Source organism: Bufo bufo, chromosome 2 (assembly GCF_905171765.1).
Source record: "Bufo bufo chromosome 2, aBufBuf1.1, whole genome shotgun sequence".
Lineage (NCBI taxonomy): Eukaryota > Metazoa > Chordata > Amphibia > Anura > Bufonidae > Bufo > Bufo bufo.
The window spans coordinates 556,456,611-556,470,635 of record NC_053390.1 but is presented as its reverse complement, the minus strand read 5'-3'; the positions used below and the strand labels follow the sequence as shown (position 1 = coordinate 556,470,635).

Below are 14,025 nucleotides of genomic sequence, written 5' to 3'. Positions count from 1 at the left end.
CTGGCCCTGTCTGCATTCAAAATCTGGCGCCTGCGCCGTACCTGTCTTCAGTCGGCGTAGGCGCACTGAGGAGGACGCTCGTTTGGCAGCTCCTTCCTCAATGCGCCGGGTGTAGATGTGACGTCATCGGCGCAGGCGCATTGAAAATGGAGCGGCCGAGCGAGCGTCCTCCCCTCAGTGCGCCTGCGCCGACTGAAGAAAAGTACGGCGCAGGCGCCAGATTTTGAATGCAGACAGGGCCAGCAGAGAGCGAGCACGTCCGCTGGCCCTGTCAATCAACAACAGGAGGGGGCGTGTTTATGAGAGGAGGATGCGGCTGCTACCAGCAAGTAGCTGCCCTACTTGCTGCTAGACAGGTAATTTGCATATGATAAAAGTCCATTTTTTGAATTATCTACTGAACGAAAATGATTAATAACATCATCTATTGATATATCGCAGTATAGGGATTATAAGTAGCAAAAAAAAAAAAAAAAAGGACTTTAGTGGGGTGACAGAAGCCCTTTAATCTCCCTGCACTGCCCTGAGTTGTGCCTAATTTATTAAGAGGTAGATGCCTCATTATAAAATGGATGCATTGCTGCCCTGCCGTGCATCAGAAACTCAAGTCTATGCCGGCAAGTAGCTGGCGCAGATTTCAGCTATAACGTACGCCAGAAACTGAAGTAAGTTACGGTAAAGCTGGCAGGCTGTGTGAAGCCTCACCCCCTTTTTACCACTTTAAAAAAAGTTGAAAGACGCCTAAAAAGTTGCAAAATATAGTGCACATATGACTATCGCCATGTGTCCCCCCCATATGTGAGTATACTCTGTAGATGACCATGTTTTTAATGAAATGATCTAGTACTGAGAAGTAAAAGACCATCCTGCTTTCCTGAATGGTCCAGTATCTTGTATGTTATTTTTATGAATCCTTTATGTGGAAGCGTGAACGCAGCCGCAAGTATTTGCCACACAATTTAATATTTCGATTGAAAGTCTGATTTTTTTTTTTTTTTTTTTTTTTTTTGTGTTTAGTATATCTAATTTGCACATTCGTACTAAATGCTTTTTTTCCCCCCTTTCTTTAGGATGGCTCCACAATGCTAATTGAAGCTGCCAAAGGAGGTCACACCAGTGTAGTTTGCTACCTATTGGATTATCCTAATAACCTTCTCTCTGCTCCCCCACCCGACGTTACACAGTTCACCCCTCCCTCCCATGACTTGAATCGGGTAACCTATAATTTTCTGACTTTCCTAATTCCCTGCATATGTTTTTCTAAACATTTTTAAGCTTTCAGTAAAGGAATAACCATCTTAAATCCATAATTACAAATCTTCTAGGCTCCCCGTGTTCCAATGCAGGCACTGCCAATGGTTGTACCACCTCAGGAGCCAGACAAGCCTCCTGCAAATGTTGCTACAAACCTTCCTATCCGAAATAAAGGTTAGTTTCTTCACCCCACCAGTCTTATCTTCTTATGCTGTTACGTTAGAGCTTACATACACTGATTTAACAGAAGGTTAATTAATGTCATAATATGCTCCATTGCAACTTAAGCAGACTTAAAGGGGTTGTCTCACTTCTGCAAATGGCATTTATCATGTAGAGAAAGTTAATACAAGGCACTTACTAATGTATTGTGATTTGTCCATATTGTCTCCTTTGCTGGCCTGATTAATTTTTACATGACCTCATACACTGTTCGTATTCAAGGGTTACCAGTGGCTGTGCTTGTTCACTATAGGAAATGTGCCTGTGTGCTTCTGCTGTCCCAGCCACCAGAGAGGCTCTTTTTCCTATAGTGTACCAGCACGGCCATCACTGCTGGATTGCAGGGTGGTCATAACCATAGGAATGAGCAATGTATAATGTGATGGAAAAATGGATCCAGCCAGCAAAGGAGGCAATATGAATAATCACAATACATTTAGTAAGTGCCTTGTATTAACTTTCTCTACATGATAAATGCCATTTGATGAAGTGACACAACCCCTTTAAAGAACTCTTTGATGGCTGCATACTACTGCAGAAGAGTGAGGATGATCTGGTTAAATAACTTTTTCTGGTAATCTTCGTTTATAAAATCCTATTCATGTTGCAGAGCTAATTTTTAGTTTAATACGCTGTGTGTAGTCTGGTTTCTGAGCTGCCTTTTGGCCTTCCTATTCCATTATCCTAATCAAATTTGGAAGGTTTGGAAACTTTTTTTTTTTTTTTTTTTTTTTACAGCATTAAAGTAAATCATTTTTCAGACATTGGACTTAAATTTTTAAGTTAAGGCGGCTTGCTTTTACATGCATTTAGGAATATTGCATTTCCAATTTTATTTCATGCAAAAGTGCCGAGTAACTGCAGAAACCAGGAGCTCCTCATGGGTTTTGTACCAGCTACATGCAAAAAACGTGCGCTGTCCGCATTTTTTGCGGACCCATTGAAATGAATGGTTCCGTATACGGAATCAAAATACGGCCCGTATGCAGAACACAAAAAACGTTTGTGCGCATAAGCCCTAAGCCAGTTGCACCCTGAGATTGCATTTTTTACTTGGTGGATTGTTAGGTCAATAGGAACCACATAGTAGTGAATGAGAAATGTTCCTCAAGCTTGTACCCTGACTAATGAGCCCTGATATTAGCTATATCACAGATGTGGTCACCAGACAATCACGCGTGCACACTCAACATTTGAGAGAGACCTTTTCCCGTCAGTTATTTGCTGGAGATTGATCCAAGCGCAAGGCACCAAGGAAACCTTCCCAAAGGAAGTTCTTTGGCGTGTTTCCCTTCTTGGTTAAAGAGGACTTTCACCAAAAAATGCAATGTGATCTGACCGCATGCTATAGAGCAGGAGGAGCTGAGCAGATTGATGTATAGTCTTACGGGAAAAGATTCAGTATAACCTGTAATTTCTACATTTATAGCTCTGCTTCCTCTACCTTCAGTGAACAGCATCAGTACAAGGAGGAGGTTTGATCAGTGATGGCATTGTGTACATAGCTGTCAGTCACTGATAACATCTCCTCCCTGTCCCGATAGCACTACACAGGGCTTTACTGAATCTTTTCCCACAAAAATATATATCTGGTCAGCTCCTCCTCCTCTAACCTAGTGGTTTCAGATTGCATTGCATTTTTGGTGACAGGTTCTCTTTAATGATGAACGGAGGAGCGGATCTCTTGAACACCAGTGTGCATGAAACATAAGCTTTTGATCCTGTGAGAAGCTTTAGCCAGATTTCTTGTCACGTCAGTGAGGGAAACTTGCCTTTGCTAGCCTAAAGACCCATCTTTTAATATGGGGATTGGTCCTCCTCTCTTTATTTTTCATCTCAGTACTCTGCACCTTTTGCTTGTTCATGGGTTGCAGCTTCTTTGCATAGTAGATGTGTGAAGCGGTCCTATTTAATGTTTTAATCTTCCTATTGAGTTATTATTATTTTTTTTACCAAAGTTTATGCTGGGTTACCTGCATTTTCTTTCTAGTTTCCATTATTTATTAACTCTAGCAAACTGGTTTTGGAAGTGTGTAGCTGTATTTGTGTACCACTTTTCCCCTGTTCCCATTTTCCTTCAGAAATACCATCTGAACTGTTAAAGGGGTTGTTGGAGTTATTTCAAAATCTTGGACAAGCTCCCCGATTGTAAAAAAAATAAAATAAATAAATTATAGTCATCCCTTTCTCCAGTGCCGTTCTCCGCACCGCTGGTCTGGTCCTCCTGTTGCTGCTTGTTAGGAAATTGCAGTGGTCTGGTGCTGTATTCTCCCCCTCCCCCTTTATTAAATTTCAACAAATATGTAGCAGCTTGACATTTGTTAAAACAGTAGTAAAGATATAAAATCTTTCTTTTCCATATGATTATCTGCACATTACATATTTAAACTGCCACATAGAAACATATGAGGATAAAAATAAATAAAACAAAATTAAAGTAATAAACTTTTCTAGTATCAGGTATTGTCCGAGTTTGTAGGGAGAATGCACAGTCCAAGATCGAGAGTAGGAGGGAGTATCTGAAAGTTCCCCAAACTAAGGCTTCATGCACACGACCGTTTTTCGGGTGCGTACCCATTCACTTCAGTGGGGCCGCAAAAGATGCGGACAGCACTCCGTGTGCTGTCCGCATACGTTGCTCCGTTCCGTGGCCCCGCAAAAAAAATATAGCATGTCCTATTCTTGTCCGCAAAACAGACAAGAATAGAATAGGCATGTCTACAATGGGCCGCCCGTTCCTTTCCGCAAATTGCAGAAGCCTCACGGACGGCTTCCATTTTTTTGGCTGATTCGCTGTTTGCGGACCGCTAAAAACGGCACGGTCGTGTGCATGTAGCCTAAGACTGCTCTTCTATTTTCATCATCCTCGTTCCTTTTGTAGTCTTGGCATAAAACTACATCTAGCCATGTCGAAGATGTTTTTTGGGTGTGCTTTTTCTGTAGGTCCCACAAAGCTTTAAATGCCTCATATCGGTTTAGTTTGATTGCAATCATGTCCTCCATAGAGCAATTATATTGTAAAATATTAATCAGCTCTGTCATTGAAGGAGGTTGCTGCACATCACCACTACACAGGACCAGACCAGCGGCAGAGAGAGCGGTATTAGATTTTTTATTTTTTTATTTTAAGCAATTAGGGGGAGATTTTTTATGAGCTTGGACAACCCATTTAAAGGTGTTTTCCAGTACTTTTGATAGTGATGGCCTGTACTTGCGATAGGCCTTCAATATCAGTGGATCCATCGGGATCTAACTCTTGGCATTCTCACTGATCAGCTTGATTGAAGTGCCCCCTTTATTTACCCGGATGACTTCATTTTATTTTATTTTTTTGTAAGTTGCAGGGAGCTTCATTACAAGGCACAAATGTGAAGGGGACATGGCATTTACTGGAGCCCTTTCAGTTAGTGTGGGTGGCGTGAATCAGATCTCCACCTAGCTCTAGTTCTGCCTTAATTAACAGACATGGCTGCAGCTCCTGAGTTCTCATGAACACTACTTGCTCTGGTTGCTTTGCTTAAGCCCCCTTTACAGGAACCAGTCCACTGAGCGAACTTTTGTTTCGATCATTGTTCTCTGTAAAACGCCCTGAGATGAGCCAACTAAAAATGATCATTTGTCGGCAGTACCTGGCCCTGTGTAAGCAGGATGTGTGCTGCACCAGCTATCTGACATTATGAACCATCGTTCTTGTGGCCATTCAACACTGACAAGTGCCAGTGTAAGGGATGCCAGTTCACAGTGCCGTCTGGCTGCTTATTACAGCCAATTGCTCGGCTGTTCCTGTACTTCATATTTGAAGCAATAGCAAGTACAAGTGCTACCTCCAGTTAGCAGTAATCTGCATGTGGACCCCAGGAGTGGATTGCACAGTGTATGGACACCCAATAAGTTAAAAAAAATATTAAGAATAAATTCAAATCACATGTTCCTATTTTGACAATAAAAAATGGCTTTATCATATTTTCTAGTTGCTTTGTCTCCCACAAATATTCACTGAGAAGTTATCAAAAAGTCACATAATGGTTCAAAAATAGTATCGATAAAAAAAAAAATACAGGTTGCCCCACAAAAAAGGGCCATAGCATAGCTCCGTAGCCGGAAATGTAAAAAAGGTATTGATGTCAGATTAATGCGACGCAAAGAAATTTGCCAAAAACAATGCAACTGTAGTTAAAGAAAAATGTGTTAGCACTTGGTTACAAAACCCATTAAACAACTGCACAATTGCTTTTTGGCTAACTCCTCCCCATTCATATTTTCCAATTTCCCAATACATCATACGGAATACTAAATGGTGCCATTAGAAAGTACAACTTGTTCAGCAAAAACAAGCCCATATACAGCTATGTGAAGAGAAAATTAACAGTTATGTCTTTTGGAAGGCAGGGAGTTAAAAAGGAACAATGGCTGCGGTGGAAGGATTAACCACCTCAGCCCCCAGTGCTTAAACACCCTGAAAGACCAGGCCACTTTTTACACTTCTGACCTACACTACTTTCACCGTTTATTGCTCGGTCATGCAACTTACCACCCAAATGAATTTTACCTCCTTTTCTTCTCACTAATAGAGCTTTCATTTGGTGGTATTTCATTGCTGCTGACATTTTTACTTTTTTTGTTATTAATCGAAATTTAACGATTTTTTTTGCAAAAAAATGACATTTTTCACTTTCAGTTGTAAAATTTTGCAAAAAAAAACGAGATCCATATAGAAATTTTGCTCTAAATTTATAGTTCTACATGTCTTTGATAAAAAAAAAATGTTTGGGTAAAAAAAAAATGGTTTGGGTAAAAGTTATAGCGTTTACAAACTATGGTACAAAAATGTGAATTTCCGCTTTTTGAAGCAGCTCTGACTTTCTGAGCACCTGTCATGTTTCCTGAGGTTCTACAATGGCCAGACAGTACAAACACCCCACAAATGACCCCATTTCGGAAAGTACACACCCTAAGGTATTCGCTGATGGGCATAGTGAGTTCATAGAACTTTTTATTTTTTGTCACAAGTTAGCGGAAAATGATGATTTTTTTTTTTTTTTTTTTTTTTTTTACAAAGTCTCATATTCCACTAACTTGTGACAAAAAATAAAAACTTCTATGAACTCACTATGCCCATCACGAAATACCTTTGGGTCTCTTCTTTCCAAAATGGGGTCACTTGTGGGGTAGTTATACTGCCCTGGCATTCTAGGGGCCCAAATGTGTGGTAAGGAGTTTGAAATCAAATTCTGAAAAAAAATGACCTGTCAAATCCGAAAGGTGCTCTTTGGAATATGGGCCCCTTTGCCCACCTAGGCTGCAAAAAAGTGTCACACATCTGGTATCTCCGTACTCAGGAGAAGGTGGGGAATGTGTTTTGGGGTGTCATTTTACATATACCCTTGCTGGGTGAGAGAAATATCTTGGCAAAAGACAACTTTTCCCATTTTTTTATACAAAGTTGGCATTTGACCAAGATATTTATCTCACCCAGCATGGGTATATATAAAATGACACCCCAAAACACATTCCCCACCTTCTCCTGAGTACGGAGATACCAGATGTGTGACACTTTTTTGCAGCCTAGGTGGGCAAAGGGGCCCATATTCCAAAGAGCACCTTTCGGATTTGACAGGTCATTTTTTTCAGAATTTGATTTCAAACTCCTTACCACACATTTGGGCCCCTAGAATGCCAGGGCAGTATAACTACCCCACAAGTGACCCCATTTTGGAAAGAAGAGACCCAAAGGTATTCCGTGAGGGGCATGGCGAGTTCCTAGAATTTTTTATTTTTTGTCACAAGTTAGTGGAAAATGATGATTTTTTTTTTTTTTTTTTTTTTCATACAAAGTCTCATATTCCACTAACTTGTGACAAAAAATAAAAACTTCCATGAACTCACTATGCCCATCAGCGAATACCTTGGGGTCTCTTCTTTCCAAAATGGGGTCACTTGTGGGGTAGTTATACTGCCCTGGCATTCTAGGGGCCCAAATGTGTGGTAAGGAGTTTGAAATCAAATTCAGTAAAAAATGACCTATGAAATCCAAAAGGTGCTCTTTGGAATGTGGGCCCCTTTGCCCACCTAGGCTGCAAAAAAGTGTCACACATCTGGTATCCCCGTACTCAGGAGAAGTTGAGGAATGTGTTTTGGGGTGTCTTTTTACATATACCCATGCTGGGTGAGATAAATATCTTGGTCAAATGCCAACTTTGTATAAAAAAATGGGAAAAGTTGTCTTTTGCCAAGATATTTCTCTCACCCAGCATGGGTATATGTAAAATGACACCCCAAAACACATTCCCCAACTTCTCCCGATTACGGAGATACCAGATGTGTGACACTTTTTTGCAGCCTAGGTGGGCAAAGGGGCCCATATTCCAAAGAGCACCTTTCGGATTTCACTCGTCATTTTTTACAGAATTTGATTTCAAACTCCTTACCACACATTTGGGCCCCTAGAATGCCAGGGCAGTATAACTACCCCACAAGTGACCCCATTTTGGAAAGAAGAGACCCCAAGGTATTCGCTGATGGGCATAGTGAGTTCATATAAATTTTTATTTTTTGTCACAAGTTAGTGGAATATGAGACTTTGTATGAAAAAAAAAAAAAAAAAAAAAATAATCATTTTCCACTAACTTGTGACAAAAAATAAAAAATTCTAGGAACTTGCCATGCCCCTCACGGAATACCTTGGGGTGTCTTCTTTCCAAAATGGGGTCACTTGTGGGGTAGTTATACTGCCCTGGCATTTTCCAGGGGCCCTAATGTGTGGTAAGTAGGTAAATGACCTGTGAAATCCTAAAGGTACTCTTTGGAATATGGGCCCCTTTGCCCACCTAGGCTGCAAAAAAGTGTCACACATCTGGTATCGCCGTACTCAGGAGAAGGTGGGGAATGTGTTTTGGGGTGTCATTTTACATATACCCTTGCTGGGTGAGAGAAATATCTTGGCAAAAGACAACTTTTCCCATTTTTTTATACAAAGTTGGCATTTGACCAAGATATTTCTCTCACCCAGCATGGGTATATGTAAAATGACACCCCAAAACACATTCCCCACCTTCTCCTGAGTACGGCGATACCAGATGTGTGACACTTTTTTGCAGCCTAGATGCGCAAAGGTGCCCAAATTCCTTTTAGGAGGGCATTTTTAGACATTTGGATACCAGACTTCTTCTCACGCTTTGGGGCCCCTAGAATGCCAGGGCAGTATAAATACCCCACATGTGACCCCATTTTGGAAAGAAGACACCCCAAGGTATTCAATGAGGGGCATGGCGAGTTCATAGAAATTTTTTTTTTTTGGCACAAGTTAGCGGAAATTGATATTTTTAATTTTTTTCTCACAAAGTCTCCCGTTCCGCTAACTTGGGACAAAAATTTCAATCTTTCATGGACTCAATATGCCCCTCACGGAATACCTGGGGGTGTCTTCTTTCCGAAATGGGGTCACCTGTGGGGTATTTATACTGCCCTGGCATTCTAGGGGCCCTAAAGCGTGAGAAGAAGTCTGGAATATAAATGTCTAAAAAATTTTACGCATTTGGTTTCCGTGAGGGGTATGGTGAGTTCATGTGAGATTTTATTTTTTGACACAAGTTAGTGGAATATGAGACTTTGTAAGAAAAAAATAAAAAAATTCCGCTAACTTGGGCCAAAAAAATGTCTGAATGGAGCCTTACAGAGGGGTGATCAATGACAGGGGGGGTGATCAATGACAGGGGTGTGATCAATGACAGGGGTGTGATCAATGACAGGGGTGTGATCAATGACAGGGGTGTGATCAATGACAGGGGGGTGATCAGGGAGTCTATATGGGGTGATAACCACAGTCATTGATCATCACGCCCGTGTAAGGCTTCATTCAGACGTCCGTATGCGTTTTGCGGATCCGATCCATCTATCAGTGGATCCGTAAAAATCATGCGGACGTCTGAATGGAGCTTTACAGGGGGGTAATCAATGACAGGGGGGTAATCAATGACAGGGGGGTGATCAGGGAGTCTATATGGGTTGATCACCACAGTCATTGATCACGCCCCTGTAAGGCTTCATTCAGACGTCCGGATGCGTTTTGCGGATCCGATCCATCTATCAGTGCATCCGTAAAAATCATGCGGACATCTGAATGGAGCTTTACAGGGGGGTGATCAGGGAGTCTATATGGGGTGATCACCACAGTCATTGATCATGCCCCTGTAAGGCTTCATTCAGACGTCCGGATGCGTTTTGCGGATCGGATCCATCTATCAGTGCATCCGTAAAAATCATGCGGACATCTGAATGGAGCTTTACAGGGGGGTAATCAATGACAGGGGGGTAATCAATGACAGGGGGGTGATCAGGGAGTCTATATGGGTTGATCACCACAGTCATTGATCACGCCCCTGTAAGGCTTCATTCAGACGTCCGGATGCGTTTTGCGGATCCGATCCATCTATCAGTGCATCCGTAAAAATCATGCGGACATCTGAATGGAGCTTTACAGGGGGGTGATCAGGGAGTCTATATGGGGTGATCACCACAGTCATTGATCATGCCCCTGTAAGGCTTCATTCAGACGTCCCGGATGCGTTTTGCGGATCGGATCCATCTATCAGTGCATCCGTAAAAATCATGCGGACATCTGAATGGAGCTTTACAGGGGGGTGATCAGGGAGTCTATATGGGGTGATCACCACAGTCATTGATCATGCCCCTGTAAGGCTTCATTCAGACGTCCCGGATGCGTTTTGCGGATCGGATCCATCTATCAGTGCATCCGTAAAAATCATGCGGACATCTGAATGGAGCTTTACAGGGGGGTGATCAGGGAGTCTATATGGGGTGATCACCACAGTCATTGATCATGCCCCTGTAAGGCTTCATTCAGACGTCCGGATGCGTTTTGCGGATCCGATCCATCTATCAGTGGATCCGTAAAAATCATGCGGACGACTGAATGGAGCTTTACAGGGGGGTAATCAATGACAGGGGGGTGATCAGGGAGTCTATATGGGGTGATCACCACAGTCATTCATCACGCCCCTGTAAGGCTTCATTCAGACGTCCGGATGCGTTTTGCGGATCCGATCCATCTATCAGTGGATCCGTAAAAATCATGCGGACATCTGAATGGAGCTTTACAGGGGGGTGATCAGGGAGTCTATATGGGGTGATCACCACAGTCATTGATCATGCCCCTGTAAGGCTTCATTCAGACGTCCCGGATGCGTTTTGCGGATCGGATCCATCTATCAGTGCATCCGTAAAAATCATGCGGACATCTGAATGGAGCTTTACAGGGGGGTGATCAGGGAGTCTATATGGGGTGATCACCACAGTCATTGATCATGCCCCTGTAAGGCTTCATTCAGACGTCCGGATGCGTTTTGCGGATCCGATCCATCTATCAGTGGATCCGTAAAAATCATGCGGACGACTGAATGGAGCTTTACAGGGGGGTAATCAATGACAGGGGGGTAATCAATGACAGGGGGGTGATCAGGGAGTCTATATGGGGTGATCACCACAGTCATTCATCACGCCCCTGTAAGGCTTCATTCAGACGTCCGGATGCGTTTTGCGGATCCGATCCATCTATCAGTGGATCCGTAAAAATCATGCGGACATCTGAATGGAGCTTTACAGGGGGGTGATCAATGACAGGGGGGTAATCAATGACAGGGGGGTGATCAGGGAGTCTATATGGGGTGATCAGGGGCTAATAAGGGGTTAATAAGTGACGGGGGGGGGGTGTAGTGTAGTGTAGTGGTGCTTGGTGGTACTTTACTGAGCTACCTGTGTCCTCTGGTGGTCGATCCAAACAAAGGGGACCACCAGAGGACCAGGTAGCAGGTATATTAGACGCTGTTATCAAAACAGCGTCTAATATACCTGTTAGGGGTTAAAAAAAACACATCTCCAGCCTGCCAGCGAACGATCGCCGCTGGCAGGCTGGAGATCAACTCTCTTACCTTCCGTTCCTGTGAGCGCGCGCGCCTGTGTGCGCGCGTTCACAGGAAATCTCGGCCATCGCGAGATGACGCGTATATGCGTGACTGTGCGCAGCGCTGCCACCTCCGGAACGCGATCCTGCGTTAGGCGGTCCGGAGGTGGTTAAGGACCCTTAGATGAGGTGTGGATCAATGTCCCTATCCAATGTGGCTTGATTAGTCCCAGTTATATGTGAACAGTGATTCGGATCCATACAGTGCCCCTTTGTTCTGTGCAGTGGTGGATAAGCCTCTTCAAAGTGTTGTCATGAGGATGCAGGAGCTCCATTGAGCCGGTCACATTAATTTACCCTTACATTAAAGGGCCTTTAAAAAAAAAAATCTTTTCAAATGATACACAGTGTGGAACAATTAGCACCCGTTCTCCCCCTGCCTTTCAAAGGCTTTGCACCATTTTGCATGTTTGGGTTGGGCAGACCTGTAAAGAGTGCATGGCTTGAGGATTATTTGGGTGACTCAAGTTCTTCTCTTCAAAGTGCCTATTTCCATGTAACAAGCCGGGGATTCCGTTGAGTACACGGAGGATCTCCAGAGTGGATGTAAACTTGTAGACATTGGAGATTTGACGGGACTCAGTAAAACCAGTTACCTGTAATGTTTTGTAGGATATTCTTCTTTAATTGCTGCATTGTACATTTTGGTCTTTTTGCATAAAGCTGGTGATGCGGATTAGAGAAGGAATATGTCTGAGATTTCACCATCTTTGTAGGAGTAATATCCTGATTTTTTTTTTTTTTTTTTTTTTATAGCCAACTTGCGGAATGCCATTTTGCTAGAAGTCTCCCCCCTTCCCCCCTATCGGTCTTCTCCCTACGTATTTTTTTTTTGTTACTCTCACCCACCAGTGCTGTTTGTCAGTGGTATCCCAAGTTCAGCACAAAACCATTTTCCTCCTTAGAAAGTTATTGATTATATGTTGTAGGACTTGAGGTCCAGGATCTTCTGTTGGCCGTTTTCCATAACTAAGAGCAGCTGCAGTATCTCTGTCCCATGACTTGTTCAGCCATCACCCTTCACCAATCTGCCAGAACTTGTCAGGTGCAGGTTTCTCATTTTTTCCATAACTACAAAAGCATGGAGCATAAGACCCACCATCTGTAAATCTACCCCATAGTAGATGTTTTTTTCCAACATGTTAAAACTTGGGTGTCTTTCTTTTGTGGGGATGCATTTGTACTGTGTGGTTGCCTGTGGGTTTTTCCATTTTGTAATGGTTTCTTAGTTGTGTGGATGTCGTTCATGTGCCTGTCCTTTCAACTCTCCCCATGTCTGGCAGTACCAGGCATGAGGTTGCCATTCTTTTTGCGCTTCCATTTGGTTCTGAGGGGGTTTCTTTTTCACACAGCTGCATCTAAGCAGAAGTCCAGTGGCCATGTGCCAGACAACGTCCAAGATGCACAGGGATACATCAGCAGTCAGTCTCCAGAAAGCATTGTGGAAGAAGCTCAGGGGAAGCTGACTGAACTGGAGCAGCGGATCAAAGAAGCCATTGAAAAGAATGCACAATTACAATCTCTGGAGCTTGCCCATGCCGATCAGTTGACGAAGGAAAAAATAGAGGAGTTGAACAAAACCCGAGAGGAGCAGATACAAAAGAAGCAAAAAATTCTGGAGGAGCTTCAAAAAGTAGAAAGAGAGCTGCAATTAAAAACGCAACAGCAGCTTAAAAAGCAGTACCTGGAAGTGAAAGCCCAGAGAATCCAACTTCAGCAGCAGCAACAGCAGCAGTCCTGCCAACATCTAGGGCTGCTAACTCCAGTAGGGGATGGGGAAGAGATCACAGAGGTAGACTATGCTCACTTACAGCAGGTTGACACCATTCTGCTCAAACAGGACTCCCAGCAGAATGCAGTACCTATGGGCTTTACCCCCATGCAGCCGTTGGCAATGCCTCAAACTCTGCCATTGCCAGCAGGTACATTATCCCCAGGGCCCATTGCAAATCTTGCAGACCTCCAAGGAGTTATTGTGGGACAGCAAGAATTGGGTCAAGCACAGCTGACAGGGCTTGGGCAAAGTGTCCTGGCAGAAACACAAGAAGGGTTAATGATAGCCAGTCCTGCTCAGACCCTCACTGACACGCTGGATGACATCATGGCAGGTGGGTATGATGGTTCACCATGTGGTTTTATTGACATGTGTGCAATAACACTTGTATTTACTGTGACCATAGTTAAGATCTTCACATTAATTTATTTTCACTTTCAGCCTCTTGAAGAATGGATGTGACTGCAGTTATTTAATGACCTGCATCAAATATATATGCATATGAGAACACAAGTAGGCTTCTTAGAGGGGTTGCCCAGCTTTATAACCTTTAAAATAATGTTAGTTCTGTAATGTAATAAAAAAAGAAAAAAATCTACACCAGCTTGTTCCCGCCGCTCTGTTGCAGCGATAAGGATCCTACCCACTCTCCTCCCGGCCTGTAAAATTCTGGAGTGGATCACTTGTGCCGCTGTGATCAGTGACTGGCCTTAGGGGTGACAGCAGAACTTGTGACCCCATCCAGATGTTTACAGGTCAGGAAGAGTACGGATTGTACCCTTCATGCTGGAACATG

General features: G+C 43.2%; 1 protein-coding gene across 6 annotated transcripts in view; it reads left to right on the top strand.

The window, feature by feature from the left end:
• The window catches only part of ANKRD17 (ankyrin repeat domain 17), a 147,888-nt gene that overhangs the window by 77,581 nt on the left and 56,282 nt on the right, over nucleotides 1-14,025 (top strand). For 5 of the 6 annotated variants that reach the window (XM_040418131.1, XM_040418130.1, XM_040418129.1 and 2 more), the window contains 3 exons: nucleotides 1,071-1,214; nucleotides 1,326-1,428; nucleotides 12,808-13,563. In XM_040418131.1, the coding sequence (XP_040274065.1) occupies nucleotides 1,071-1,214; nucleotides 1,326-1,428; nucleotides 12,808-13,563 (1,003 nt within the window). The remainder of the gene's footprint in view (nucleotides 1-1,070; nucleotides 1,215-1,325; nucleotides 1,429-12,807; nucleotides 13,564-14,025) is intronic. The other variant, XM_040418135.1, reaches the window with a different exon arrangement.